This window comes from Equus przewalskii, chromosome 15, assembly GCF_037783145.1.
Source record: "Equus przewalskii isolate Varuska chromosome 15, EquPr2, whole genome shotgun sequence".
NCBI lineage: Eukaryota > Metazoa > Chordata > Mammalia > Perissodactyla > Equidae > Equus > Equus przewalskii.
The window spans coordinates 1,597,621-1,625,101 of NC_091845.1; the positions used below are offsets into that span (position 1 = coordinate 1,597,621).

Genomic DNA, 27,481 nt, shown 5'->3' on the forward strand with positions numbered 1-27,481 from the left:
CAGGGACACCAATGGCTCCTAGTCCTTACCAAACTTGACCACTTGGCAGGTTGTCACCTACTGACCCCATCTACCCCCGGTAGGCAGACTCTGAGATGGCCCCCAATGATCCCCTCCCCTTGACAGTGGGCTAGACCTAGCAATTTGCTTCTAACAAACAGAATATGGCAACAGGGATGGAATGTCACTTCCAAGACATCACTTCTGCTTGTATGGCCTCTCTCACCCTCTCATTCACTTCCTCTGAGCAAAGCCACGTTTTGAGCTGCCCTATGGAGAGGCCCACATGACGAGGAACAGAGGAGGCCCCAACCAAGAGCCAGTGTGAAACCGTCCTCTCCAGCAGCCTAGGAGGAATTACATCCTGCCACATGAGGGGCCTGGAGGCAGATCCTCCCTTCAGGTGAGCCTGCAGCCCTCACCTGCCCCTTGAGTGCACCACTGTGGGAGACACTGAGGCAGAGGCAACCAGCTAAACCATGCCCAGGTCCTGGACCCACAGACACTGAGACAATACATGGAAATTGTTTTAAACTCTTAGGTTCCAGGATAATTTGTTATGCAGCACTGGCTAATTAATACAGTGCCACCCGCCATCTCTTCTGTGGCTTCTCAGGAGCTCCCTGCATCCCTGCTCCTGTCCAGCATCCTTTGTTGGTGCCACTTAACTGCTGGGGCTCCTGGGTCCCAGGCCTGGGCCTCCTTCTCTTCTCACTGCACTTGCCCTCTGGATTAGCCAACCCCCAGGCGATCTGCGGCTGCAACCCAAACTCCCTCTCAAGCCCCAGACCTGAACATCCAGTGGCCTCCTGGATATCTCCACTCAGGGCCCACGTTCAACACAGCCAGACCAAACTCATCCTCTTTTCCCCCAAACTTTGTCTTCCTCTGCGTTCCCCATCTCAGAGGTGGCGCCATCATACCCTAGTCTCCTAAACCAGAATCCTGGTGTTCTCCTGGATGCCTCCCTTTTGCCATCCTCAAACCCCAAGACCAAAAGACTCCATCCAGCCCTCATCACCGCTCCTGCCCCCATTCGGGGGCCCACCCAGAGACGCCTGTTTAGTACACTAAAGCGCCAGGCCAAGAGGGCGGAGATCCAGCCCCGCCCTGTTCACCGAGGGATCCCAAGCTACCTGTAACTAGGAAGAACCACAGTAATCACCTCCACCGCGGGCGGGCTGAGGGATTCTCCTAAAACCCACACTGGCTCCCCTCTCACCCTGCTCGAAACCTTTCCGTGGCTCTCCACTGTCCTCAGGGTAAAGCTCACACTCCCTAGAAAGACCTGGGAGATCTTTTGTGTCCTGGGCTCTCTGACCTCAAGCCTTGTCCCTTCTTCCGCATCACAAGCTCTTTAACCAGAACTACAGACGACCTTCTTTCTATCCGGAAGATCCTCCCCGCATCTCTGCTCCCCTCGGTGAGGATAACTCCCACTAGAACACCAGATGTGGCCTCCTACAATCCCAGAGCATTTGGGGCTTTAAGTGCCCAGCCTGAGTGCTTTCGGAGCAGTTGAAACGGGCTGTCCGTTCATAACACAGTAACAAGACCTCAGAAAACACGGCTCTGAGCCCCAGTTGCCTCGTCTGTAAGACGCCCATAGCCTGAGCAAGGAGGGGTCGCCAGCAGGCGGGGCTGGTCCTCACCGCCCGCCCCCGCAGCTCCGCCTCCCGCACCCGTGCCGGCCAGCGCAGCGCAGACCCGGGGCAGCCCCCCGCCTGGCACGCTCGGGGCCCGGGCGGCGTGGGCGGGGCCCCCTCTGGCCCGGCCCCCGCGCGCCGGCTTGACGCAAACGGACGCCGACGTCATGACGCCACGTTCCTTAAGATTCTTCCCGGGTTCGGGAGGGTCACGTGGGACAGTTTTCGCGCGAAAACTAGTTGTTGCTGGAGAAGCAGGGAGGCGCTGCGATGGCGGTGAGCGCGCGGGGCCCGCGGGCCTGTCCTGCGGTGGGCGCGGGAGGAGCGTGGGCGCGGCGGCCGGCGGGTGGTCTCTGCCAGGCACCGCCGGGGCGCGGGTGGTCCCCGCGGCCTGGACCTCCGCGCGACGGGGGCGCGGCGGGCGGGCGGTGTAGCGCGCGCGGGAGCAAGGGTGCGGGGGCTACCCGCTAAGAGTTCTCTCGCCCCCGCCCCGTCCGCGATCGGCTCTCCGGAGGAGGTTGGCCCCCTGGGCTCTGGCATGGAGCTGATTCTCTCCTTTCCTGCCGTCTTGCGGGGTCTGCCAAGCCGGCGGGCCCCGCGCGGCTTGAGTCCTCCGGGTGACGCCTCCTCCGCCGCAGTCACCTGGGAGCGCTGGGCTTCCTAAGCCGAGCCCTGCCCGCCCGGGTATTCTCTTTATTCGCTCCGCGCATACTTGTTGGATGCTCTCTTTATGCCCGGCGCTGGGTGAACGCAGGACAGACGAGTCCTGCATCTTCATGCATTTCTTACTGTAACATTTTTTTCGCCTTTGTCTTGTTTACTGTCTGTCCGCTCCACCAGTCTGTAAGTTCCAGACCTCTTACGTTTTGGTCGCTTTTGTATCCCGTGTCCTGTCACAGTGCCTGGCACACTGGGTGCTCAAACGGGTGGGAATGCGTGTTTACAGGGGAGGAATAGACGATAAGCAGGTAAAGAAACAAATGATGTACTCTTAGTGATTTCTCATGGACAAAACTGGGTAATGTGAGTGACAGAGCGTTTGAGGAAGTGTAATTTGGGCTGGTCCCCATGTGCTGAGAAGCCGCTGGCTCAGAGAGCTCAGAGGAGAGCATTCCAGGCAGAGGGGATAGCAAGTGCACTCTTGAGGCTGGAAGGGGTTCAGAGTGTTGGAGGACAGGGTCACTGTGGAGAGGGGGACCTTGTGGGTGGGGAGGGCCACAGGACAGGAAGCGAAGTCAGCCCTCACCTGTTCCATCTCTTGCAGGAATCGTCCGAGTCCTTCACCACGGCGTCCAGCCCGGCCCGCCGGCGGCGTAGCAATGATCCTCTCACCTCCAGCCCTGGGCGAAGCTCCCGCCGCACTGATGCCCTGACCTCCAGTCCTGGCCGTGACCTTCCTCCCTTTGAGGATGAGTCGGAGGGGCTGCTAGGCACAGAGGGGCCCCTGGAGGAAGAGGAAGAGGATGGAGAGGAGCTTATTGGAGATGGCATGGAGAGGTATTTTCGTTCAAGGCCCTGCACTCAACAGATAGTTTGCAGGGAGCCCGCTGTGTGTCTGGCAACGTTGTTTTGGGTGCTGAGGAAGCAAATGAATCAGAACATCCTTGTGTTGAGCATCTTGGTCCAGGTTCTGGGGGGAGACAGGTTCATGGAGCCACAACATAAGTTTGTGTAACTTGCTGTATCTAACTTAGACTAGACCTTGTGGCCTGGGTAAGGCCTAACTGCATGAGATGTGCACCCCAGGGGATAGCACAGGGTCCCTAATCTGGAGGAAAGGGGCACTTCAGAGATGCCAGCTGGAAAGGACAGGAAGCAGACAGCCAAGTGTTTTTCTGTAACTTCAAAGAAACAGTTGGGGGAGGGGTGATTAATCAAGATTTAGATTCAATCCAGCAAACATTTGTTGTGCCTAATCTGTAGCAGGCCCCGCGTTAGATGCTTTCATACGAACACATATTAGAGGTTATCGAGGCTTGATGCTAAGATAGTGGAGTCAGCTCTGCAAGGTAGCAAGGTTAGATTTCTACTGCGGCGTCACCCTGTATTTACTACCGGGATGTGGTAGCTACCTTCCTAGTGGAATTGTGAGAACGCCCAGGAGCATTTCTTTCCTCTGACTCGGGGTTCCAGACTTGGTGTGTATGAGAGGACATACAGGCTATCTTACAGACCAGGGGGTGTGCCCTTTGTGAGCCATCACAAGGACTTTCATCTGGACCCTCTGGGTCTTTGCTTTCAGCACAGCCACCCCAGGTGATGAGACTGGGCGCACAGTGCGTGCCGGACTGGAAGGAAGGAGGAGGCTGGAAAAACCAGCCCTGGCCGCAGGGTCCCCGTTGTGCGCTGTGGAGTTGTTGAGGCAGCGTGCCCCTCCCTGTCAGCCACCGTCTGTCTCCGCTCCTCTCTGCTTCTCTCCCCCCTTCAGAGGAGGAAGGCCCTTTGCAGGGGCCTCTGGACAGACGCGTCTGAGGGCTCGCTGGGCCCAGTTAGGTTTTGTTCTTTTTTTTTTTTTTTTTAAAGATTCGCACCTGAGCTAACAACTGTTGCCAATCTTTTCTTTTTTCTGCTTTATCTCCCCAAACCGTCGCCCCCCCCCCCCCCCCGTACACAGTTGTATGTTGTATATCTTAGTTGCAGGTCCTTCTAGTTGTGGAATATGGGATGCCGCCTCAATGTGGCCTGACGAGCGGTGCCATGTCCGTGCCCAGGATCCGAACCCTGGGCTGCCGCAGCGGAGCGCGCGAACTTAACCACTCGGCCAGGGAGCTGGCCCCGGTTTTGTTCTTTTTTAAGAACAACTTTATTAAGCTGAAATTTGTATATTATAAAACGCACATCGTGTAAGAATACAATTCAGTGCTTTCTAGTAAATTTCCTGAGTTGCACAACCATCATCACAGTCCAGTTTAGACATTTTTATCATCCCAATAAGATTTCTTGTGCTTGTTTGCAGTTGATTTCTATTCCCATCCCAGCCCCTAGGCATCCAATAATCTACTTTCTGTCATTTTAGATTTGCCCGTTCTGGCGATTTCATGTAGATGGAACCTATACAATGTGGCTGTTTTCGACAGGCTCCTTTCACTTAGTGTGGTTTTCACGGTCCTTCCGTGTTGTTACATGTATCATTACTTCGATCCTTTTTGTGGCTCAATAATATTCCATTGTATGGACAGACCATTTTTATCTATTCATAAGTTGGTGGACATTTTGTTCTTTGCACTTTTTGGCTGTTATGAGTGATGTTGCCATGCAGTTTTTGTGTGAACATATGTTTTCACTTCTCATGAACAGATCCCTGGGAATGGAATTGCTGGATCATATGGTAACTCTGTTTAATCTTTTGAGGAACTGCCAGAATGTTTTCCAAATCAGCTGCACCGTTTTACATTCCCACAAGTGGTGCATGAGGATTCCAGTTTCTCCACGTTCTTACCAACACCTGTTACTTTCTGGGTTTTGATAATAGCTGTCCTCACGGGTGTGGGATGGTGTCTCATTGGGTTTGATTTGCATTTCTCTACTGATTAATGGCGTGGAGCATCTTTTCACATGTGTATTGGCCATTTGTGTATCTTTTAGGATATGTCTATTCAGGTCCTTTCCCATTTTATAATTGGGTTGCTGACTTTTTATTATTGAGTTGTAAGAGTTTATTTATTGTAGATACAAGTCCTTTATCAGAGAGGTGATTTGCAAGTATTTTCTCAGTTTGTGGCTCATCTTTGTTTTAGTGGAGTTTCTCTTGAGGCACAGAAGTTTTTAATTTTGATGAAGTCAAATTTATCAATTTTTTTAAATAAACCCATTAGAATTTTGCTGAGGGCATTTCATGTGACTTAAAATTCTTTTCTTCCCCCAGTTTTATTGAAATAGAATTGACATACAGCACCGTATAAGTTTAAGGTGCACAGCAGAATGATTTGACTTACACATATTGTGACAGGATTGCCAGAGTAAGTTTAGTTAACATCCATTATCTCGTATAAATAGAAAAAAAAGAAAAAAATATGTTTTCCTTATGATGAGAACTCAGGATTACTCTCCTAACAGCTTTCTTGTATATCCGACAGCAGTGTTATTTATCTGTAGTCATCACGTACAGTACATCCCGAGTACGTATTTCTCTTATAGCTGGAACTTTGTACCTTTTGACCCCTTCATCCAGTGCCCCCTTCTCCGACCCCCTGCCTCTGGTAACCACAAATCTGATCTCTTTTTCTATGAGTTTGGTTTTTTTGTTCTTTAGATTCCACATATAATTGAGATCATACAGTGTTTGTCTTTCTCTGACTTACCTCACTTAGCATAATGCCCTCGAGGCCCTTCCATGTTGTACCAAATGGCAGGAGTTCCTTATTTTTTTTCGCTGAATAATATTCCATTGGATGTGTATCCACAACTTCTTTATCCATCCATCTGTCCGTCAGTGGAGAGTTAGGTAGTGTCCATGTCTTGGCTGTTGCGAATAATGCTGCTGTGATCGTGGGGTGTGGGTGTCTCTTCAACGTGGTGTTTTCATTTTCTTCAGATATATTCCCAGAAGTGGAATTGCTGGATCTGACTTAAAATTCTTGAACAGTCACATACCTTTTTCCTGAGAACATTGAGAATTCAGAACTGGATCCACCCAGAAATGTATTGCTTTAGGTTCTGTTTCTGGTATCAGCAGTGTAAGATTATTCGTTCTGAGAATATAGTTGGAAAGAGTTTACTGCAAAAAAAAAAAATCATACTAATAGTAGTAGTAGAGTTCCCATCATCACTGCTTACCCTGAACAAAGGGTGAGCTCGGGAGAATGGTCTAGGGAAGGCAGTGCGGCGTCAGGGAAAGGCCGTGTGGTTTGTGGGGGTCCGCACTTTGACACCTGGCTCTTCTGGGTGACCACTGGCAAAAATCCCATCCCCCCAACCCTCGGTTTCCTCGTCCTTCAGTCAGAGCACTGATGTCTGCCTCCCAGTTGCTCTCAGTGGGTCCCTTGTTAAGACGTCATTCCCCTTCAGATATCTGGTAGATGACGTTGTGGAAAAGAGTCCTTGGAGGTCTTGGAGGAGCTGAGAGGGTGGAGCCAGTGGGCGGGCATTTCAGAGAGGCTGTTGGGCTGATGTGTGCAGAGGACCTTCCCAGGGCCTCCGGGGGTTTGAGGCGGCGCTGTCTCCCGGAGAGGCTGCGGGGAGACGTCCTGCCCTGTCGGGGAGCTGGGCTTGGCTCTCTGAAGGCCATCCTGCCTGAAGGTTTCGTGGTTCCTCAATTCCTCCGTCTTCCTGGTTGTTCAGAGCTGTCTGGAGAGCCCCTCCCTGCTTTTTTTATTGTGGAAAAATACACATAATATAAAATTTGCCATCTTAACCATCTTTAAGTCACTTGTATTAAGTGCAGTCACACTGTTGGGTGACGATCCCCACCTTCCAGCTCCAGAACTTTTTGATCTGCCCAAACTGAGTCATGCGGTGTTTGTCCTCTTGTGACCGGTTTATTTAACTGAGCAGTGTCCTCAAGTTTCACCCGTGTTGTAGCATGAGTGAGACCCGCCTTCCTTTTGAGGACTGGGTAATATTCCATTGTCTATTGTGCGAATAGACCACCCTTGATTTATCCATTGGAGATCTATTTTGAGCCTTTTGTATTTCCTGCCTGGACACTGCAGGCCTGCCTAGGCTGGGGCTCCTGAGCCTTCTGGAGCAGGCCCAGTGCCTGGGTAGGGTTTTTTGGGTACTAACAGGGTTTGTTTGGGGGCTCTCTCAGGGACTACCGTGCCATCCCAGAGCTGGACACCTACGAGGCCGAGGGAATGGCCCTGGATGACGAGGACGTAGAGGAGCTGACAGCCAGTCAGAGAGAGGCGGCAGAGCGGGTGATGCGGCAGCGCGACCGGGAGGCTGGCCGGGGCCTAGGCCGCATGCGGCGGGGTCTCCTGTATGGTAGGTTGAGATGTCTGCGTCCTCAAGGCGCTGGTCCTGGCTTCCGGAGCCTTGGGGAGCTGGGAAGGAGGAGGGCTGGGGCAGGCGATAGAAGGTGCTGGCGAGACTTCACTCGAGGGCATCCCTTGACCCCCAGACAGCGATGAAGAGGACGAGGAGCGCCCCGCCCGGAAGCGCCGCCAGGTGGAGCGGGCCACGGAGGAAGGTGAGGAGGACGAGGAGATGATCGAGAGCATCGAGAACCTGGAGGACCTCAAGGGCCACTCTGTGCGTGAGTGGGTGAGCATGGCAGGACCCCGGCTGGAGATCCACCACCGCTTCAAGAACTTCCTGCGCACCCACGTGGACGGCCACGGCCACAACGTCTTCAAGGAGCGCATCAGCGACATGTGCAAAGGTGCAGCCTCTGCAGGCCCCCTGCCCCTCAGCCCACCTTGCATGGCCCCCTGCAGGTTGTTTGTTTTGGCCTTGTAACGGCACATTCAGCAGAAGCATGAGGTGCAGGGAATACCAAGTGAGTTGCCTATAGCCAGACAGGAGCTAGGACCTGAAGCCTGAGATGCCCGTCTTCCAGACAAATGCAAAAAGTATTGAGTGTGCTGGGATGCTTCAGCGCACTGTCCAGGGAGCACCTTGGGACCACAGAAGTGCTTTTTGTCAGATTTTGTATAAGAATCTGGATTACTACTTTGATCAGAAAGTAGCACAATTGCGTGTGACAGGAATGGATTTTAAAGGGGGCATGCAAATTGTGATTTCCTGCAGTCCCCTCCGTTCCCTTTGTCTTAGTTTTGACGCAGTTGACTTGTAGGTTTCCTTCTTGACCCTTGGGGAGTTGGCAGCCCTGCTCCCCAAGGCCCTCTACGTCATGTTCCTGCACTTGATTCCCCCAGTGTGCTTTGTGACATCCCTGTTTTACCGACTGGGAAGTCGAGGGTCGGTATGTCACTTACCTAAATCACGTAGCTAAAGCACATAGACCTAGAAGGGAGAGCTGGGCTTTCCGGCTCAAAGTCAAGGATTTGAGTGGGCAGGCTGCCTCCAACAGGGAGACAGAAATTGCCTCCTTTGGCCCCAGCCGGGCTTAATGCTTAGCGTCCCTGCCCACCTCACCTGCCTCTAGAGAACCGTGAGAGCCTGGTGGTGAACTATGAGGACCTGGCAGCCAGGGAGCACGTCCTGGCCTATTTCCTGCCAGAGGCGCCGGCAGAGCTGCTGCAGATCTTCGATGAGGCTGCCCTGGAGGTTGTGCTGGCCATGTACCCCAAGTATGACCGCATCGCCAGCCGCATCCACGTGCGCATCTCCCACCTGCCTCTGGTGGAGGAGCTGCGCTCGCTGAGGTGAGCTGAGGGCAGGGCAAGGGCCGAGCGTCTGGGTGCACAGCACCTCGTGGCTCAGGTGTCACCCTGGAGAGCTTCGACAGGGCAGTGGTGGTGTGGGGAGGCTGGCTGCAGCCAAGGAGCGCCCTCACCCCGTGAGCTCGGGCTTGCACAAGGCTGCCATGCAATGGATCTGGTTGTGGTTGGGCCGCAGATTTGGGGATCTCATGTTGGAACCCCCTCACGTGTACCCCTGGCCTCTCTGGAGGGCATGGGTTGAGCGTCCGGGCTCCAGGCCTCTGAGAAGCCCTCTTCTCTCCACAGGCAGCTGCACCTGAACCAGTTGATCCGCACCAGCGGGGTGGTGACCAGCTGCACAGGCGTCCTGCCCCAGCTCAGCATGGTCAAGTACAACTGCAACAAGTGTAGCTTTGTGCTGGGGCCTTTCTGTCAGTCCCAGAACCAGGAGGTGAAGCCGGGCTCCTGTCCCGAGTGCCAGTCAGCTGGCCCCTTTGAAGTCAACATGGAAGAGGTGAGAGGGCACGCGGCGCCTGCCGCCGGCTGTCCTTCCTGTCTCAGGGCCTCCCGGGCACACAGGGCCTCGGGCCTCTCAGGCTATTGGAAGACCAGCGTGGGCAGCCACAGGAAGCGTGATGGAGTTGCACGTTGGCCACACTTGGGGGTGACCGGGTCTGTGTGGCCAGCCTGTTTAGTTTGGCACACACCATGTTTTCAAGAATTCAAGCCAATATTTAAAAAATCAGATGATTTTGTTTAAAACATCAAAGTTTATGGCCTCTCTTGAAAAATGGCAAGATCTGGCAAAACTGGGTCTGCTTCTTGCCGAGTGACCCCTCTTTGCAAGGCACCTGCCCTGCAGTCCGTCCCTCCCACGGGTGCCAGCAGCCCCCTCGAGACTCCTGACATGTCTGCTCCCTGCCTCTCTGAGGGCCTTTTGCTGGGGCCCCTGGGTTGTCACCTCCCTAGGCACCGTTGTGCCCCATTCAGGAGACGCCGCCAAAGGCTCTGGGCCTTCAGACCTCAGGCTTGTCGCGTGTGCCTCATCTGTACAGTGCGGGCGTCCTGACCCCTGTGGGGGATGCCCAAACCCTCTTTTCTTTCTTGCTGCCGTGCGTGTCGGCTGCTAGCTTCTCGCTGCTCCGAGCTTCTGGGAAGTGCCTAGCTGTAGCCACCTTCCAGGAAATGCCTGTGAGGGCACGTTTGTAGCGGCCCACGGCCACAGATAGACGTGTTTAAAAGTTCCAGTGTGTCTTGCCTTGGAGAGGGACAGCCACAGGCTGGACGTCGCTGAGCCTGTGCCTTTTGCCCAGAGTCTTCCCTCCCTGCCCAGCGTCCCTCCTTCACAGATTCCGGCTGCACCAAAGTTCTCTTGCACGAGAGCAGAGGAGCAGGCTCTGCTTCTAGGGAACCATCTTCATCATGCCATGTAAGGCAGGTCCTATTATCGACCCCATTTGCCATTGAAGAAACTGGCTGGGTCAGTGAGCCAGGAAGTAGCCCAAATGATTAGAACAAAGGTATCTGACGCAGGGCGTGTGCTTAACTGCTGATTTATGTGGTTTCTTTTCTAGACAGTGAGTGAGATAAGCGACATTAAATTGCACAGCATGATGCTGGCACGTGATGGTTGACGAGAGCTTACACTTATTTTGCATTGCTGTTTTTTGCTCATTGGTTTAAATACTGTGTGTGTGTGGCTTGGTTTAAGCCTCCTGTGAGGTTGCATCTGCAGTATTAGCATCCCCATTCTGCAGAGAAGGCACAGAGGGAGTCACTTGCCTGAGACCACACAGCTTAAGCCACAGAGCCAGGCTTTGAACCCAGGCAGCCTTCCTCCAGCGTCTGTACACATGAGGGCTCAGTTATACGGCTGTCGAGCAGCAAGGAGGCATCCAGAAGGGTGGTGGCAGGAGCAGGGACCACCCACTGATGTGGTGGTCACAGTGGGCTCACTCCTGCTGTCATTGGCTCTCCATTTTCTAGTTAGTAGACAGGAATAATAATAATACTGCCTGCCCTCCTTCCTCACAGAGCCGAGGTCAAGGTCAGGTGGCGTAATAAGTCAGTGCTAGAGGAGAGCAAAGTCTTTGCCACGCAGGGATGGGCCCCTGTGACCGTCTGTTTGTCTCATAGACCATCTATCAGAACTACCAGCGCATCCGCATTCAGGAGAGTCCTGGGAAAGTGGCGGCCGGCCGGCTGCCCCGCTCCAAGGATGCCATCCTCCTTGCCGATCTGGTGGACAGCTGCAAGCCAGGAGATGAGATCGTGAGTGGGTCAGGAGCGGGCCGGGAGGGAGCTGAGCCACTAAGGAAGTGAGGGTGCACATTCGTGGTGGGAGAGGGCTGATGGTAGTGGGGGTCAGCAGAGATGGGTTCTTGAGTCACTGGGCGGAGAGCTTACTCTCCTGTCATGGGTTGGCCAATTGGAATGTTGGGTTTCGGAGCAGTTTTACTCAGTTTCTCATTTTGGTGTCTGTGGCTTGGAGGACTTGGAGGAGAAGAAATTGGCTGAAGTCAGTGTGGAGGTGGCCCCAGCTCCCACTTCTACTCCGAGGGCTGGCCCTTCTGACCACGTGGTCTGTCCACTCTCCCCAGGAGCTGACTGGCATCTATCACAACAACTACGACGGCTCCCTCAACACTGCCAATGGCTTCCCCGTCTTTGCCACTGTCATCTTAGCCAACCATGTGGCCAAGAAGGACAACAAGGTTGCCGTGGGGGAACTGACTGACGAAGACGTGAAGATGATCATCAGCCTTTCCAAGGACCAGCAGATCGGGGAGAAGGCAGGTGGAGCTGTGGGCGGGCTGCCCTGCTCTGTGAGGAGCAGGGGCTCGCTGGGGCTGGGGGCACCCAGGCTCACTGTCGTGCCGCGCCTCCTCCTTGCTGCCCCTGGAACCTCAGTTTTGATTCCTAGGTCTTGGAAACTGTGCTCCTTTCTTATTCTTTTAGTTCCCTGCGTGAGCTCAGTAAACTTGCCTTGATGCTCCAGGGGAAGAAGATAAACGTTGGCGTTGGGGGTCTGCCCCTCTGAGCCTTTGTCCGCACCTGGTCAGGATAGGACTGTGGTGCAGAGGCCTCAGATCACGTCAAGCCCGGGTTCAAAATTGAAAAGGAGGCAGAGCGGTGGGATAAGTGGTCTCTCGTGGGTGTTCCCTGGTGTCAGCCTCCTTCCTACCAAGAGTCATTTCTCCAGGGAGAACACAGCCTCAACGTGGTTTTGTTTTTTGTATGTAGATGTTTTTACTGAAGGTTGGGGAGATGTGGCTTGGCGTTGCAGACACAGAAATAACAACTAGCATGTTAAATTTCTATTATGAAAGTCCTCTGCCGTTTCTACTGCCAGGTACTGCCCAACCCCCAGGTCGCTGAGTGCCCTTCTCAAGGTCGCGGTTCTCCTCCTGTCCTTTTTCTTCCTGTCTCCTCAGCTCTCCCTTCTGTTCGGTTTTCAGTGCAGATCAGCACAGCGCTCTCTTCAGCCTCTGCTCTTCTCATTCGGAAGAGCTCGCCCTGGGCTCAGGTGAATCAGCTCAGGGTCCAGCTGGCCGCTCAGGGGGTGGGATCCTTTCCTTTGTGCTCTGTAAGCTCCCTGAGGGCAGGGCCCAGTCGGATGTGCTCACCTGTCACCTCTGTCACGGCTGTCTGCCTTCATCTGCCAAGATCTGGGGTTCCCACCCGAGAGGCGGGTGCCCCAGCCTCGGGAGGACGAGGACTTCGGTTCCGCCAGCACACGCTCAGTCCTTGAGTATCTTCTAGGGCCGCGTTCTGGGATCCTGGGGGAGTCAGACACAATCCTTCCCATCAGTGGCCTCATATTTTATTGGGGTTCCTGATAATAAGAAACAGGGTCTTCTCATGAAGCTAGTAATGGGAGGAAAGCTTTGATCGGTGACCTTTGCTGCCCCGCTCTTCGGTGCTTACCTCTCCCGGAGGAAAACCAGTGCTGATGTGAGGGACGCGTTTTCAGAATCAGCAGAGTGTTTGAGCCAGTGTCTCGGGACTCAGCTCTGCCTGTGTCCTGTGCTCGCGTCAGCTTGTCTGCACGTGCACCTGATGTACCAAAAGAACAGAGTCCTTCCAGAACTCTCCTAGTGCCCTCTTTCTCCTGCTGTGACTTCTAGCCCCTGACCTCCCACTCTGCCGATTGAGGAGACTAGAAAACCTAGAGGTGAGAGTGTAGTGGACACAGCACGTCTGGACTGTAAACAAGGCATTGGACGAGGCTGTCCTGTGTGTGCCTTGTGCCCCAGACTTCCAGGGCTACTCGTAGTTGCCCAGGCATGGAAGGCTCTGCCTCTCTGCCGTGCCTTGATACCTGCCATTCCTGTCTGCCCCGAGAGCCCTTCTCCCTTCTTGTATGCTAGCTGACTTCCCCAGGCACACGTGCCCATAGCCTGGTCCTGATGCTCACTTCAATTCGCCTTCTGCATGCGTACACAGTGACCCCCCTCGGGTTGGAGAGGATGACTTCTAAGGCAAAGTCCTTTAGAAGGATCTAGAGGAGATCCTTCCAGAGAGGCCGACATCTCTACATGACGCCTCCCTGAGCCCCATGGGGAAAGGGGGCTGGATGAGATCAGGTAGGGAGGGTTGATCTGTACCGCCTCATCTCTTCAGTCCACTGTTAGGGCGGATATTTTTGTCAGTAACTTGGACAGAGACAGAAGGAACACTCGGCAATTCTGGGGACAAACTGAAGGGATGACGGGCAAGATCCAAAAAGGATCAGGCTCACTTGAACTCTCTAGGCCAGGGTTTGCAGACAGGTGGCCCATGACTCCCTCCGGCCTGCTGACGAGTTTTGTTCAGTTGGTACGTGGTTCTGTTTTTTCTTTGTTGTTTCTTTTTATTTTTGTTGGTATTTATTTTTATCATCCTTTAGGAATCAGGAGATTTCACATAAAAACCAGCATGCCTGGGCTTTTGACAACCCAGGTGTCCGTCAGTGCTTGGTCTGTGTATCTGCAGCGACTCCTGACTGGGGCTGAGCGACGGCATCCCCTGCAGCTGGGACACGCTCCCTCCAGTTTGTCCATCTACCCACTGCCCACTGCTGTCTTCTCTCCAGCCTCATTAACTCAAGTTTGTGACCCTGCCTGCCTTTTGTGGGCATTTGATTTTGTGGGCCCGCCACTGACAGGGTGAAATATTCAAGGGATCAATGCCTTGCCTAACAGTTCGGTTTTCAAGAACTAACAGGAGAATCATGCAGTCTGAAGCCAGGCTTCCTGGGTTGAATTTGGGCCTAAATCCCCAATAGGATCAGATGACCTGCCCGCCTGCGAGGATGAGGTGATGATGGATAGTGTTGCTCTTGGAGTTGTCACAGAGGTTGAACACCTGATGCGTGGCGTGCGCGGCAGCCCGCTGTCGTCGTTACAGTTGTTAGAAAAGTCAGTCTGTGGAGAAATTGGGGGCAGGAGCTCCTCCATTGGGCGTTTCCCATCTGTTGTCTGCCTGCAGTAGCCATGCAGCTGGGGGATTGTAACGGGTGGGCGTTCTGAGGGTGGATGGGGTCAGTGCACATAGAAATTTTTTTTTTTTTTTTTGAGGAAGATTAGCCCTGAGCTAACTACTGCCAGTTCTCTTTTTTGCTGAGGAAGCCTGGCCCTGAGCTAACATCTGTGCCCATCTTCCTCTATTTTATGTGTGGGACGCCTACCACAGCATGGCGTGCCAAGCGGTGCCATGTCCGCACCCGGGATCCGAACCGGCGAACCCCCGGCCACCGAGAAGCTGAACGTGCGAACTTAACTGCTGTGCCACCGGACCGGCCCCAAGAGTTTTTTTTTTTATTGCAGTAACATTGGTTTATACTGTTGTCTAAATTTGAGGCGTACATTGTTATGTTTTGAATTCTGTGTAGATTACATCGTGCTGACCACCCAAAGACTAATTACAATCCATCAGCAAGCACACGTGCCTCATCACCCCTTTCGGCCTCCTGCCTCTCCCCTTCCCATCTGGTAACCACCAATCCAGTCTCTGTCTCTCTCTGCTTGTTTGTTCTTGTTTTTATCTTCTCTCTATGAGTGAGACTATACGGTATTTGACTTTCTCCCTCTGACTTATTTCGCTTAGCATAGTAGCCTCAAATTCCATCCATGCTGTCACAAATGGCTGGATTTCATCATTTGCTATGGCTGAGTAGTAGTCCGTTGTGTATATATACCGCATGTTCTTTATCCATTAATCCCTTGATGGGCCCTAGGTTGCTTCCAAGTCTTGGCTACTGTGAATAATGCTGTGATGAACATAGGGGTGCATGTATCTTTACACACTCATGTTTTCATATTCTTCAGATAAATACCCAGCAGTGGAATAGCTGGATCATATTGTAGTTCTGTTCTTAATTTTTTGAGGAATCTCCATACTGCTGTCCATAGTGGCTGCACCAGGTTGCACTCCCACCAGCAGTATATGAGGGTTCCCTTCTTGCCACGTCCTCTCCAACATTTGTTTCCTGTCTTGTTAATTGTAGCCGTTCTGACGGGAGTGAGGTGATACCTCGTAGTTTTGATTTGCATTTCCCTAATAGTGATGTTGAACATCTGTTCATGTGCCTCTTGGCCATCTGTATATCTTCTTTGGAAAAATGTTCAGCTCTTTTGCCCATTTTTTAATTGTGTTGTTAGTTTTGTTGTCGTTGACATCTATGAGTTCTTTGTATATTTTGGATATTAACTCCTTATGAGATACGTGGTTTGCAAATATCTTCTCCCAATTGTTAGGTTGTCTTTTTGTTTTGTTGATGGTTCCCTTTGCTGTGCAGAAGCTTTTTAGTTTGATATAGTCCCATTTGTTTATTTTTTTTCTATTGTTTCCCTTGCCCAGTCAGACATGGTACTTGAAAATATGCTGCTAAGACTGATGTTGAAGTGTGTGCTGCCTATGTTTTCTTCTAGAAGTTTCATGGTCTCAGGTCTTACATTGAATTCCTTGATCCATTTTGAGTTAATTTTTGTGTACAGTGTAAGATCATGGTCAATCTTCATTCTTTTGCATGTGGCTGTCCAGTTTTCCCAGCACCATTTATTGAAGAGACTTTCCTTTCTCCATTGTATGTTCTTAGCTCCTTTGTCACAGATTAGCTTTGCATAAATGTGTGGTTTTATTTCTGCGCTCTCAATTCCATTCAATTGATTTGTGTGTGTGCTTTTTGCCAGTACCGTGCTGTTTTCATCACTATGACTTTGTAGTATATTTTGAAATCAGGTTGTGATGCCTCCAGCTTGGTTCTTTTTTCTCAGGATTCCTTTGGTTATTCGGGGTCTTTTGTTGCTCCATGTGAATTTTAGAATTCTCTGTTCTATTTCTGTGAACAATGTCATTGGGACTTTGCTGGGGGTGGCGTTGAATCTGTAGATTGCTTTAGGGAGTGTGAACATTTTCACATAGAGAGTTAGAGTGTGAGCTTCTGCTTGTGAGGATGAGTGAGATCATTCATGGGAGCCCCGGGTCATGGCCTGACAGGTACCCTTCCTACTGGACGTTAAGCTGGCCATTACTCTTGGACTAACTGGGTCAGCGACAGCACAGTGAGCGCCAGGGCCTCACATGGTTGCTCCCTTGCCCCCCAGTCCCTTGGGGAGGCCGGCCTGGACGTCCTCCTGGACACAGTGCTTGGTTTGCAGGGGAGGAGCTGAGCCTGGGGAAGCTGCCTTACGTAGCAGGCAGGAAGCGGGCCTGCCGCTTTTGGTCCTAGGGAGACATTGCCTCATCCTGTAAGACTGCTCGCTACAAAAGCAGCCCTGAGAAACAGTCTGGGTGAAGAGGCCAGGGCCTGGCCAGCCTGCACACCCACAAGGTGTAGGGAGGGCGGGAGGTCCGTGGACGGTTGTCTCCCAGCACAGACAGGGTTTAATGAAAGAATCATGGGGCTGGCCCTGTGGCCGAGTGGTTAAGTTCTCGCGCTCTGCTCCCTCTCCGCAGTTACCCCAGTGGGGGATGCGTTTGTGAGTTGATTTGGTTGTTGTGAGTCCATGGGGCGCCCTAGCACAAGGCCTGGCCCACGTGTTAATACTTTTTATTACAGAATGTTTCAGACACCCACGTGGAATGGTGTGATGTGCCTACATATACCCTTCCCTGCTCCCACAGTGGCTGGGCTGTGGCCAGTCCAGTGTCCTCTGTGCTTCCACCCACTCCCCTCCACTGCTCTGAAGCACACTCCAGACTTGGTACCTCGTCTGTAACGATATCAGTGTGCATGTCTACAAGGCTCTCTGTACCAGCCTGCCCACAGTACCACAGCCACACTCGAAGTAATTCGCAATTCCTTACCATCAGCTGTTGGGTTTGTGCGCACGTTTCCCTGATCATCTTAGTATTTTTAAACAGTTTCTTGGAGTCAGTATCCAGATAAGGCCTCCACGCTGTGACTGGTTGATCTCTTTTTGTTTTTTTAAAGATTGGCACCTGAGCTAACGTCTGTTGCTAATCTTTTTTTTCTGCTTCCTCTCCTCCTCAAAGCCCCCTAGTACATAGTTGTATATTCTAGTTGTGGGTCCTTCTAGTTGTGGCATGTGGGACGCCACCTCAGCATGGCTTGATGAGCGGTGCCCTGTCCACGCCCAGGATCTGAACCAGCAAAACCCTGGGCCCCCAAAGCAGAGCACGCGAACTTAACCACTCGGCCCTGGGGTCGGCCCATATCTGTCTCTTGAGCCTCGTAATCTTTAGCTTTCCTCTCCTTTCCATCTCTTCTTTGTTGCTTGCAATTTTTTTTTATTGAGTTAAAGATAGGTTACAATCTTGTGAAATTTCAGTTGTACATTATTGTCTGTCAGTCGTGTTGTAGGTGCACCCCTTCACCCTTTGTGCCCACCCCCGACCCCACCTTTCCCCTGGTAGCCACTAATCTGTTCTCTTTGTCCACATGTTTAAATTCCTCATATGAGTGGAGTCATACAGAGATGTCCTTCTCTATCTGGCTTATTTCACTTAACATAATTCCCTCAAGGTCCATCCATGCTGCTTCAAATGGGACGATTTTGTTCTTTTTTTATGGCTGAGTAGTATTCCATTATATATATATATACCACATCTTCTTTATCCATTCGTCTGTTGCTGGGCACTTAGGTTGCTTCCATGTCTTGGCTATTGTAAATAATGCTGCAATGAACATTGGGGTGCATAGGACTTTTGGAATTGCTGACTTCAAGCTCTTTGGATAGATACCCAGTAGTGGAATGGCTGGATCGTATGATAGTTCTATTTTTAATTTTTTGAGGAATCTCCATTCTGTTTTCCAGAGTGGCTGTACCAGTTTGCATTCCCACCAGCAGTGTATGAGGGTTCCTTTTTCTCCACAATCTCTCCAACATTTGTTACTATTAGTTTTAGATATTTTTGTCATTCTAATGGGCGTAAGGTGATATCTTAGTGTAGTTTTGATTTGCATTTCCCTGATGATCAGCGATGATGAGCATCTTTTCATGTGCCTATTGGCCATCTGTATATCTTCTTTGGAGAAATGTCTGTTCATGTCTCCTGCCCATTTTTTCATCGGGTTGTTTGATTTTTTGCTGTTGAGTTGTGAGAGTTCTTTATATATTATGGATATTAAGCCTTTGTCAGATATATGACTTGCAAATATTTTTTCCCAGTTAGTGGGTTGTTTTTTGTTTCAATCCTGTTTTCATTTGCCTTGAAGAAGCTCTTTAGTCTGATAAAGTCCCATTTGTTTATTCTTTCTATTGTTTCCCTTCTCTGAGAAGACATGGTGTGGGAAAAGATCCTTTTAATACTGATGTCAAAGAGTGTACTGCCTACGTTTTCTTCTAGAAGCCTTATGGTTTCAGGTCTCAGCTTTAGGTCTTTGATCCATTTTGAGTTTATTTTGGTGAATGGTGAAAAAGAATGGTCAATTTTCATTCTTTTACATATGGCTTTCCAGTTTTCCCAGCACCACTTGTTGAAGAGACTTTCTTTTCTCCATTGTATGCCCTCAGCTCCTTTGTCGAAGATTAGCTGTCCATAGATATGTGGTTTTATTTCTGGGCTTTCAATTCTGTTCCATTGATCTGTCCACCTGTTTTTGTACCAGTACCATGCTGTTTTCATTACTGTAGCTTTGTAGTATGTTTTGAAGTCAGGGGTTGTGAGGCCTCCCGTTTTGTTCTTTTTTCTCAGGATTGCTTTAGCCATTTGGGGTCTTTTGTTGCCCCATATGAATTTTAGGATTCTTTGTTCTAATTCTGTAAAGAATGTCATTGGCATTCTGATTGGGATGGTGTTGAATCTGTAGATTGCTTAGGTAGAACGGACATTTTAACTATGTTTATTCTTCCAATCCATGTACATGGAATGTCTTTCCATCTCCTTATGTCGTCGTCCAATTCTCTCAGAAAGGCCTTGTAATTTTCATTATATAGGTCCTTCACTTCCTTAGTTAAATTCACCCCGAGGTATTTTATTCTTTTTGTTGCGATTGTGAATGGTATTGTGTTCTTGAGTTCTTTTTCTGTTAGTTCGTTATTAGAATATAGAAATGCTGCTGATTTATGCAAATTGATTTTATACCCTGCAACTTTGCTGTAGTTTGTTTCTTGCAATTTTTTGTGGAACAAACTGTCCTGTTGAGTTTCCCACAGTCTGGATGTTGCTGATTACGTCCTTGTTGAGTGTCTTCCTCTGGCACCTGTTTCTGTAAATTGGCATTCGGATAGGGAGGCTTAGGCAGACTTGGGTTTGATTTTTTTTTCTTTCTTTTTGGTGGGGGTCACGGCAGAGGTGGGCTGTAGCAGGAGACACGCCACGTCGCGTCGCGTCGCCTCTGTGATGTGAGCTGCCATTGACGATCCTGAGCTGAGTCTGTTCATTCACTAGGGGTTGCAAGATGACCATCTGACCATCTTCTAATGCCAAAGCCTTCATTTCTTCGGTGGAACACTGCTTTATAGAGAAGCTTCTCTTTGTTAACTGTTTGAGCACCCCTGAGTAGAGCTCCTATAGGAAATCCATGATAATGCTGCTTGATTATTTTCTTGTATTTACCAGTTTTCAAAATAATGAGCAGCTCACCTTCTGAGGTGACCACTGAATGTCATTACACTCGATGGACTTAGGCATCCCTGAGGTTTCAGCGCTGCGGTTACCATCTGGGTGGCCCCCAGAGTGCCCATTCTTTGCCAATGTGAAGCTGCTCATGTTGGCTCCTCTTCACATGACCAGCCATCTCTGAAAGCTTTCGCGCTGCTTTCTAGTACAAGGCATTGCAGGCTCCTCTTGCACATTTCCTGCCCCAGACCTGGAATTGGCTATTTCTTCAAAAAGCCCCATGGGAACTAGGATTTCCTTTCAGTGGGAGATAGTGTTTGATACATCGGCCTGTAGAGGCCATGGGCCAGGACCGCTGTTAGCCTTTCAGTGCTGCAGTGCCTCTTTTTGCCTGGGTTCGCAGTAAATTTTAGGGCCCAGGAAAGAACCAGCAAATGTGTAATGTGGAAACTGACCTCTGCTCCTAGCATATTACATAAGATAATGCCAGGAGGCATTTCTGGCACGGTGTCCTTGGTACCCGCATCATTTCCAGAAGCACCTGCTCGTCACACTGCCCTCTGGTGGCCGTGGAGAGTGGCCTTGCACAGGATAAACTGCCAGCTCCCAGCCCCCATTCTAAGAATTAGATTCCTCCTGTCTTCACGCTCCCAGGGAACCCAGAGGGAGCAACTCTGTCGCTGGCTGGTGGTGCAGGCAGAACAGCAGATCCAGCCCCATGCAGCTGTGCCTCCCTCATCACTTTCAGTCTTGATTTTCCTGATTCAGTGTCCCCTGCCCGCAGGGGCCTGGTGCTATCCAAGCCGCCTTGGCCAGACCTGTAAGCAGGGAAGTATGTGGGTGCAGAGGGCAGAGAGGCTGTGCAGAGTAGAAGCATGCCTGCCCCTGTGCGCCACGGGTGCGGGCTGCTTCCAGCCAGCAGGACATTCTTTGATGGCCCTGGTTTGATCTTTAAAATTCACGCACATTTTGGGAGATTCTCCCTCTTTCTCTCTCTGTCTCACTCACCCACAGAAACAGAGAAATGTTTCAGTGACTCACCAGTTGAAATGACTTCTTGGTGGACATATCTCCCAGACGATCCATATTTGTCATGCTTCTCTGTCACAGCTGGGCCAGGAGCCAGGCTTGTGTAAGCACCTCCCTTGGAGCTCACGCTCCCCTGAATTAGGTGGTGGTATCTCTCTTTTCCATTGGGGGAAACCAAGGCTCAGGAAGGCTGCAGAGCCCAAGTGAGGCGTCTTCCTGTGTTTGTGTTGTCGAAGCCCACGGTCTACCCACACGTGGCGCTGTCTCCTGGGCCCGCGTCTTGTCTCCTTTCTGCTCTTGGTCTGTGACCTTGGGGGAGTCCTTTGAAATATGACAAAATAAAAGGGTTCAGCGAAGGTTCTGTTAAGCTCTAACATGCTGTGATTCTCAGGAAGAGCCAACCAATTACAAGGCCCAGAGTCAGAGGGCAGGGCCTGTGGAGCTGTGTCAGTGTGGAGCGGGTGCTTTGGGGCTGAGATGTCCTGGGTCCCTGAGTTGGAGCATGTGGGTGACCTGCTGCGTGCACTCAGGTTGGTCCAGACTCGAGAGCAGAGGGCCCTGTTCCCATTGGCTCTTCTGCCTTCTTTCAGATCTTTGCCAGTATTGCTCCTTCCATCTATGGGCACGAAGACATCAAGAGAGGCCTGGCGCTGGCTCTGTTTGGAGGGGAGCCCAAAAACCCAGGTGAGCAGTGCGCCACCCACCTTTCCTCTGCAGCAGCCTCAGCAGGGGCCAGCGTTCCAGGTGTCAGACAAGGCAGGACCCTGCGTTTAAAGCCCAGACGCCTGGGGGGAAGAACGTGTTAGCACAGGGCCGGACTCCGTGTGGCTCGCTCATCGTGGGGAGAGCCCAGCTCACGGCCGTGGCGTCTTGGGTGGTGTTAACTATAAAAATAGTACACGAATATGTATTCATGTTACATTTTCTTCTTAAGTTGTTCAAAGTCACAGAAAGGCTAGAGTCCCCGTTGACCACCCTTTCTAATCCTAGTTGCCTCCCAGTCACCAGGTGATGGGTAGGCTAGCAGACTGTGTGGCCGTTCACAAAGACTTACTTGTGTACTTGTACAGAAAACTCAGGGATTCCTGTACCTCTGTATACGTGACCATACATAAAATGTCCAGCCTGTTTTTTATCACTTGTTAGCATGTCTCGGGCATGTTTTCTCATTGGCGCATACGAACAAGTCTGTTCTTTGAGTCACAGTATCAGGGTCCGTGTGGCGTAGTGTATCTTGCTCTCCTAGTTGGAGAACGTGTACATTGTTCCTAGTTTTTACGTTTACAAAGAACACCTTTATGCACACCACTGTGTATACCCGTCTCTCTGGGTTTAGTGCTCAGAAGTGGGATTGCTGGTCCTAGGGTATCACATCCCTTTCTAGAAAGAATATTCCTTTGCCCTTCGTAATAAGCAGGCTGAGAAATTGGGGATAATCCGGCTGCGTCCTGTATCCCTCACCTCCTTTTTGCCCCACTGCCTCTGCTCCCATCCCTGCCTCCTCCAGGTGGCAAGCACAAGGTGCGAGGTGACATCAACGTCCTCTTGTGTGGAGATCCTGGCACAGCCAAGTCTCAGTTCCTCAAGTATATTGAGAAAGTGTCCAGCCGAGCCATTTTCACCACTGGCCAGGGGGCTTCGGCTGTGGGCCTCACAGCATATGTCCAGCGGCACCCCGTCAGCAGGGAGTGGACCTTAGAGGCTGGAGCCCTGGTCCTGGCTGACCGAGGGGTGTGTCTCATCGATGAATTTGACAAGGTGGGTCCCTGGGCCGCGTAGCTGTTGGGATTCCGGGTGTGAAGGCTTAGCCCTCCGTGGGAGAACGAGTGGTAAGGGGAGCGCAGGGACCTCATCTCAGAGTGCTAGGGGCAGAGTCACGCATTTGAATCTCTTGCAGATGAACGACCAGGACAGAACGAGTATCCACGAGGCCATGGAGCAGCAGAGCATCTCTATCTCAAAGGCCGGCATCGTCACCTCCCTGCAGGCCCGCTGCACCGTCATTGCCGCAGCCAACCCCATAGGTACACTGGGCACGATGGCCAGCGAGGTTTCAGGGCCTGCCAAAAGGAGACAGACCCAGAGAGGCCCTGCCTTCAGGAATCAGGAGCCCACGGCGCCCCTCGCCAGGCACAGATCTGAAGAAGGAATTGAGCAACAGAAAGCGTTCCTGTCTTCTGCATTTCTTGCCAGAGGCGGGAGTGGAAGTGTGACTTGGGACACTTGGGTTTTTCGTTGAGCCGTTTTTGAGAACCACCCTTGGTGCTGTTCTCAGAGACATGGGAGAAGAATCTAGTGCACTAAGTTGAGGTGGCATTGGTGTTGGTCCCCCAGCAAGTGGTTAGAGAGCCCAGGCATTCTCGTCCATCCCATTCTTGGTTTTTCCCTGCTGGCGACAGTTCAGCCTTCTGCCAAAAGGTTGTTTCAGGCAATTCGTCAGAGGAAAGCCCTTGTCTTGTCCAGAATGCCTGACAGCGGGCACTGAGTTTCCGTCTGCTGCGTTCTCTTCCAAAGTCATCTTCCCCTTCTGTCACTGAAGCAACTTGGGGTTAGAAAGCACTTTCCATGGTTAGGAAGAAGAGGGGATCTGGGGGGAGCATGGGCCCTGATGACGAGGTGCCTTTGTGTTACAGGAGGCCGCTATGACCCCTCGCTGACCTTCTCAGAAAACGTAGACCTCACAGAGCCCATCATTTCTCGCTTCGATGTCCTGTGTGTGGTGAGGGACACGGTGGACCCAGTCCAGGTACACAACCCCGTGTCCTTGGTTCTATGTAGTAGGTTCCAGGGACCTTGAGTGAGGCTTGGGCCTGTGGTGTGCCAGGCATGGGGAACAGGGCTCTGCATGCACCATGGTGTGGTTTCCACTGTTCTTCTCTGTCTAGAAGTTGTCCTTGATTTCCTTTTCCTTCACTGGCCCCTCCGCAGCCGTGCACCCAGCATAGTCCACACTGAGTCCACTGCTCCTTGCCACCTGCTCTAACCGAGGTATTGCTGTGTTGGGTCACTGGTCTCCTGGCTTCCACTCTCTCCCGTTTAGACCTTCTCCAGTTAGAAGGCAGACCATCTTGAAGGAGTAAGTCAGGTCGTTCCTCTCCTTAAAAACCTGCTGGCAGCTTTCCACTGTAACTAGCAGAGAATCCACCATCCCAGCCGTGGCTGCCAGCCCCATGAGCTCGGTCCTCAGCCCGCCTCCTTCTTGCTCCCTTCACTCATCCACACTGCCTCTCTCTCAGATGCCAGGCCTCGGGCTTCAGTCGTGCTCTTTCCTTTTCCTGGCACGCTGTTCTCCAAGTTGTCACGTGTCTGAGGCACGCTGGCAGCCTCAGCTGGAAGAGTCTCCTTGGGCCCTCGACCCCACCGCCCTACACCTCTTCTTAGCATGTGTTACTTTTGACATTTCCTTTTAACCGCCGTCCCTCTCCTCTCCCCTCGCTGGGGGGCCTCTGTGAGGGCCGTCAGGATCACCAGTGTCTCTAGGCACACGGCAGGAGTGGGGTGTGTGTTGTTGAGACAAGGTCGACTTCTGGTGTGGACAGCTTTCACTTCCAGTGCGCTGACTTGCTCCCAGCCAGGTCACCAGACCCACCCTGCCCCCTGCCCTCTCCCTTCTTAGGATGAGATGCTGGCCCGTTTTGTGGTCGGCAGCCACGTCAGACACCACCCCAGCAACAAGGAGGAGGAGGGGCTGGGTGGTGGCACCCCGGAGCCTGCCATGCCCAACACATACGGCGTGGAGCCCCTGCCGCAGGAGGTCCTGAAGAAGTACATCATCTACGCCAAGGAGAAGGTGCACCCAAAGCTCAACCAGATGGACCAGGACAAGGTGGCCAAGATGTATAGTGACCTGAGGAAGGAGTCCATGGTGAGGGCGCAGCGTGGCGCACGGAGGGCAGGGCGGGGCGCCGAGGGGGAGGCATCTGCGTAGTCAGTTAATCCAGAAAGTGGGAGAGCAGGAAGGCCTTAGGAAAAATGAAACTCACGCACTGTTTTGTTTTAGATGGAATTGAAATGTGCGCGCACTTGCTTTTCTGGGTCTTGGGTCAGTGTCTTTTGATTGTTGGCCACTGATTAAGTTCCATGTTGACTTTGCATAAGTTTCACCCAAATGAACACGTGGTCTGAACTAGTTTTGGTTCTTTCATAGGAGAGCAAGACTTTAAAGGCAGCTTGCAAGCAGTTGGAATGCAGAATTCTTGTAGATTGGTCCATCTCTCCTGACATGAACACAGCAACTTTTTTTCTTCTACCTTTTAACTTTATCAAGTCTTTTCAGGGCATTCAACTTACTTTTCATAGAAACAGCTTTGTTTTCTCAGTTATGTTGCACTGGATTATGCGATGCTTAGTACTCGACAGTAACAAGCTCAGCTGGCCACAGATATAATGGATTCTGGGGTGCATATGAGTGAGCTGATGGGAGCAGAATGTGCAGGCATGATAGTGGCAGGCATATGCATTGGGCACCGTCACACTTTCAGAAGGAAGGGAAAGCGTGTGTTCGCTGGTGGCTCTGTTGAGCACTTCTGCTGTGGGACTGTTAGATGAGCCCTGGGGACGGGCCGCTGGCAGGGCCGCTTCTCCGTTTTTCTTGCATCTCTCCTGCCTGAGAAGACCTGACACTGTCCTCCTCCTCAGGCCACAGGCAGCATCCCCATCACCGTGCGGCACATCGAGTCCATGATCCGCATGGCAGAGGCCCACGCGCGCATCCACCTGCGGGACTACGTGATAGAAGATGACGTCAACATGGCCATCCGCGTCATGCTGGAGAGCTTCATCGACGCGCAGAAGTTCAGCGTCATGCGCAGCATGCGGAAGGTGGGTGTGAGCCGAGGCGCAGGGACCTGTTGGAGCACAGCCTGAAGGGCCAGCTCGGCACAGGAGGCCAAGGATGGGCATCTCGAGGCTCAGGCCTGGACCCTGGGCTTTGCCTGCTGCAGTGGCTCCCTGGTCGGGGGGAAGGGAGCGTGGTCGGAGTGGGGACTGGTCAGCCTGCACGCACTCTAAGGGGCCTGGTAGGGAGGGGTGTTGACCTTGGCTTTTCTCTCACGCAGACTTTCTCCCGCTACCTTTCATTTCGCCGTGACAACAATGAGCTGTTGCTCTTCATACTGAAGCAGTTAGTGGCAGAGCAGGTGACATATCAACGCAACCGCTTTGGGGCCCAGCAGGACACTATTGAAGTGCCTGAGAAGGACCTGGTGGACAAGGTATGGGCACCGAGGGGAAGGGAGAGCAGGATTTGCTTCCTGGGGGCTGTCAGTCATCTCTGGGGGGAAGAAGTCCTTGCTCTGTCATTAAGTGGATGGGCCTTGGATGAGAGTCACTTATTGGGTGTCTAACATACTGAGCACCGTTCCATGCACCTAAATCTTGGGAGCAGCCAAACAAGATAGTCCTGTTGTTGCCGTTCATACTACAGAGGAGATAGGCACAGGGTCACCCAGTAGCTTGTCCAAGTTCACAGGCAGCTGGCGAAGCGAAGATTTCAAGTCCTACATTTAGCTCCAGACCCTCTCTGAGTCAGCCTCTGACCCTTTACTCTTTCACCCTGTAAGGGAGATGTAACTCTCGCCCTGCCTGCGACGCGCGGCCTCAGGAAGCGCGCTGTGGGCCTGCCGGAGCTCCTTCTCACGGCTCACTCGATGTCCCTCCTCTTAGGCTCGTCAGATCAACATCCACAGCCTCTCCGCTTTCTATGACAGTGAGCTCTTTAGGATGAACAAGTTCAGCCATGACCTGAAACGCAAGATGATCCTGCAGCAGTTCTGAACATCCACAGTAGCGCCCTGGGGTGCTGGCTGGGAAGTCACACCAAGCGCTCGCTTCCCTCTGTGTTTCCTGGACTCGAAGCCGAAGCCCTGAGCAACCCAGGGTGGTGGGGCTGGGGCTTGCTGCTGCCCCGCTGACTTCCCCGCGGCTCTGCCTGGGACTGATGGTGCTGATTTCTTGCGCTTCACTTTCTGCTTCTCTCTCTGTCTGGGGTGGGCATGCTTTGCCAGTGTTTCTTTTTCAACAGCCCAGCAGCCCATCACATCCAGGAGATCTACCTGCACTTAGTTCCTTGGATTAGAGTCACTTGTGTTCAGGACGCCCATGGTCTGTTTCAGGTGACTGAGCACATAAGGGGCTTATAAGGACTGTTGCCCTCTTGGCGTGAGTTCTGTGTCCTGGCCGCTCCTGCCACATTGGCTGAAGAGCGAGTTCAGGTTATTTGTAGTGTTTTTCTGAACTGTGTCATGCACGTTTTCTCTACACTGTCGACAGAAGAGAGCACAGCCTGTCAGCATAGCCCCTTTGCACTCTGTCATGGCACAGCGGGCTTGGCTTCCCCTGGGTGGGAGGGGTCAGAGAGGTTGGTATGGTAATGATGTGGTAATGAGGACTGTCCCCTAGCCAGGACTGTAGCACCAATGCCGTGTTAATCTGTTCTCCTACCTAGCCGTTTCCCCATCCTCATTGTACATTCAATTTTTGTTTCTGTAGTTTTAATTTTTAATAAAATAAATTCTAAATACTGGCATCTGTGGG

The 27,481-nt window shown here is 51.9% G+C and overlaps 1 protein-coding gene across 1 annotated transcript; it reads left to right on the forward strand.

Moving 5' to 3' along the window:
* The first annotated feature begins 1,781 nt into the window (after positions 1 to 1,781).
* MCM2 (minichromosome maintenance complex component 2) lies at positions 1,782 to 27,473 on the forward strand. The gene is made up of 16 exons (XM_070576446.1): positions 1,782 to 1,922; positions 2,911 to 3,143; positions 7,396 to 7,571; positions 7,708 to 7,968; positions 8,695 to 8,914; positions 9,218 to 9,425; positions 11,048 to 11,182; positions 11,512 to 11,703; positions 21,538 to 21,631; positions 22,455 to 22,705; positions 22,845 to 22,971; positions 23,581 to 23,693; positions 24,564 to 24,812; positions 25,586 to 25,768; positions 26,005 to 26,160; positions 26,612 to 27,473. Exons 1-16 carry the CDS (start codon positions 1,917 to 1,919, stop codon positions 26,720 to 26,722), a joined length of 2,715 nt encoding a protein of 904 aa, XP_070432547.1. The 5' UTR covers positions 1,782 to 1,916; the 3' UTR covers positions 26,723 to 27,473.
* Positions 27,474 to 27,481: the final 8 nt, after the last annotated feature.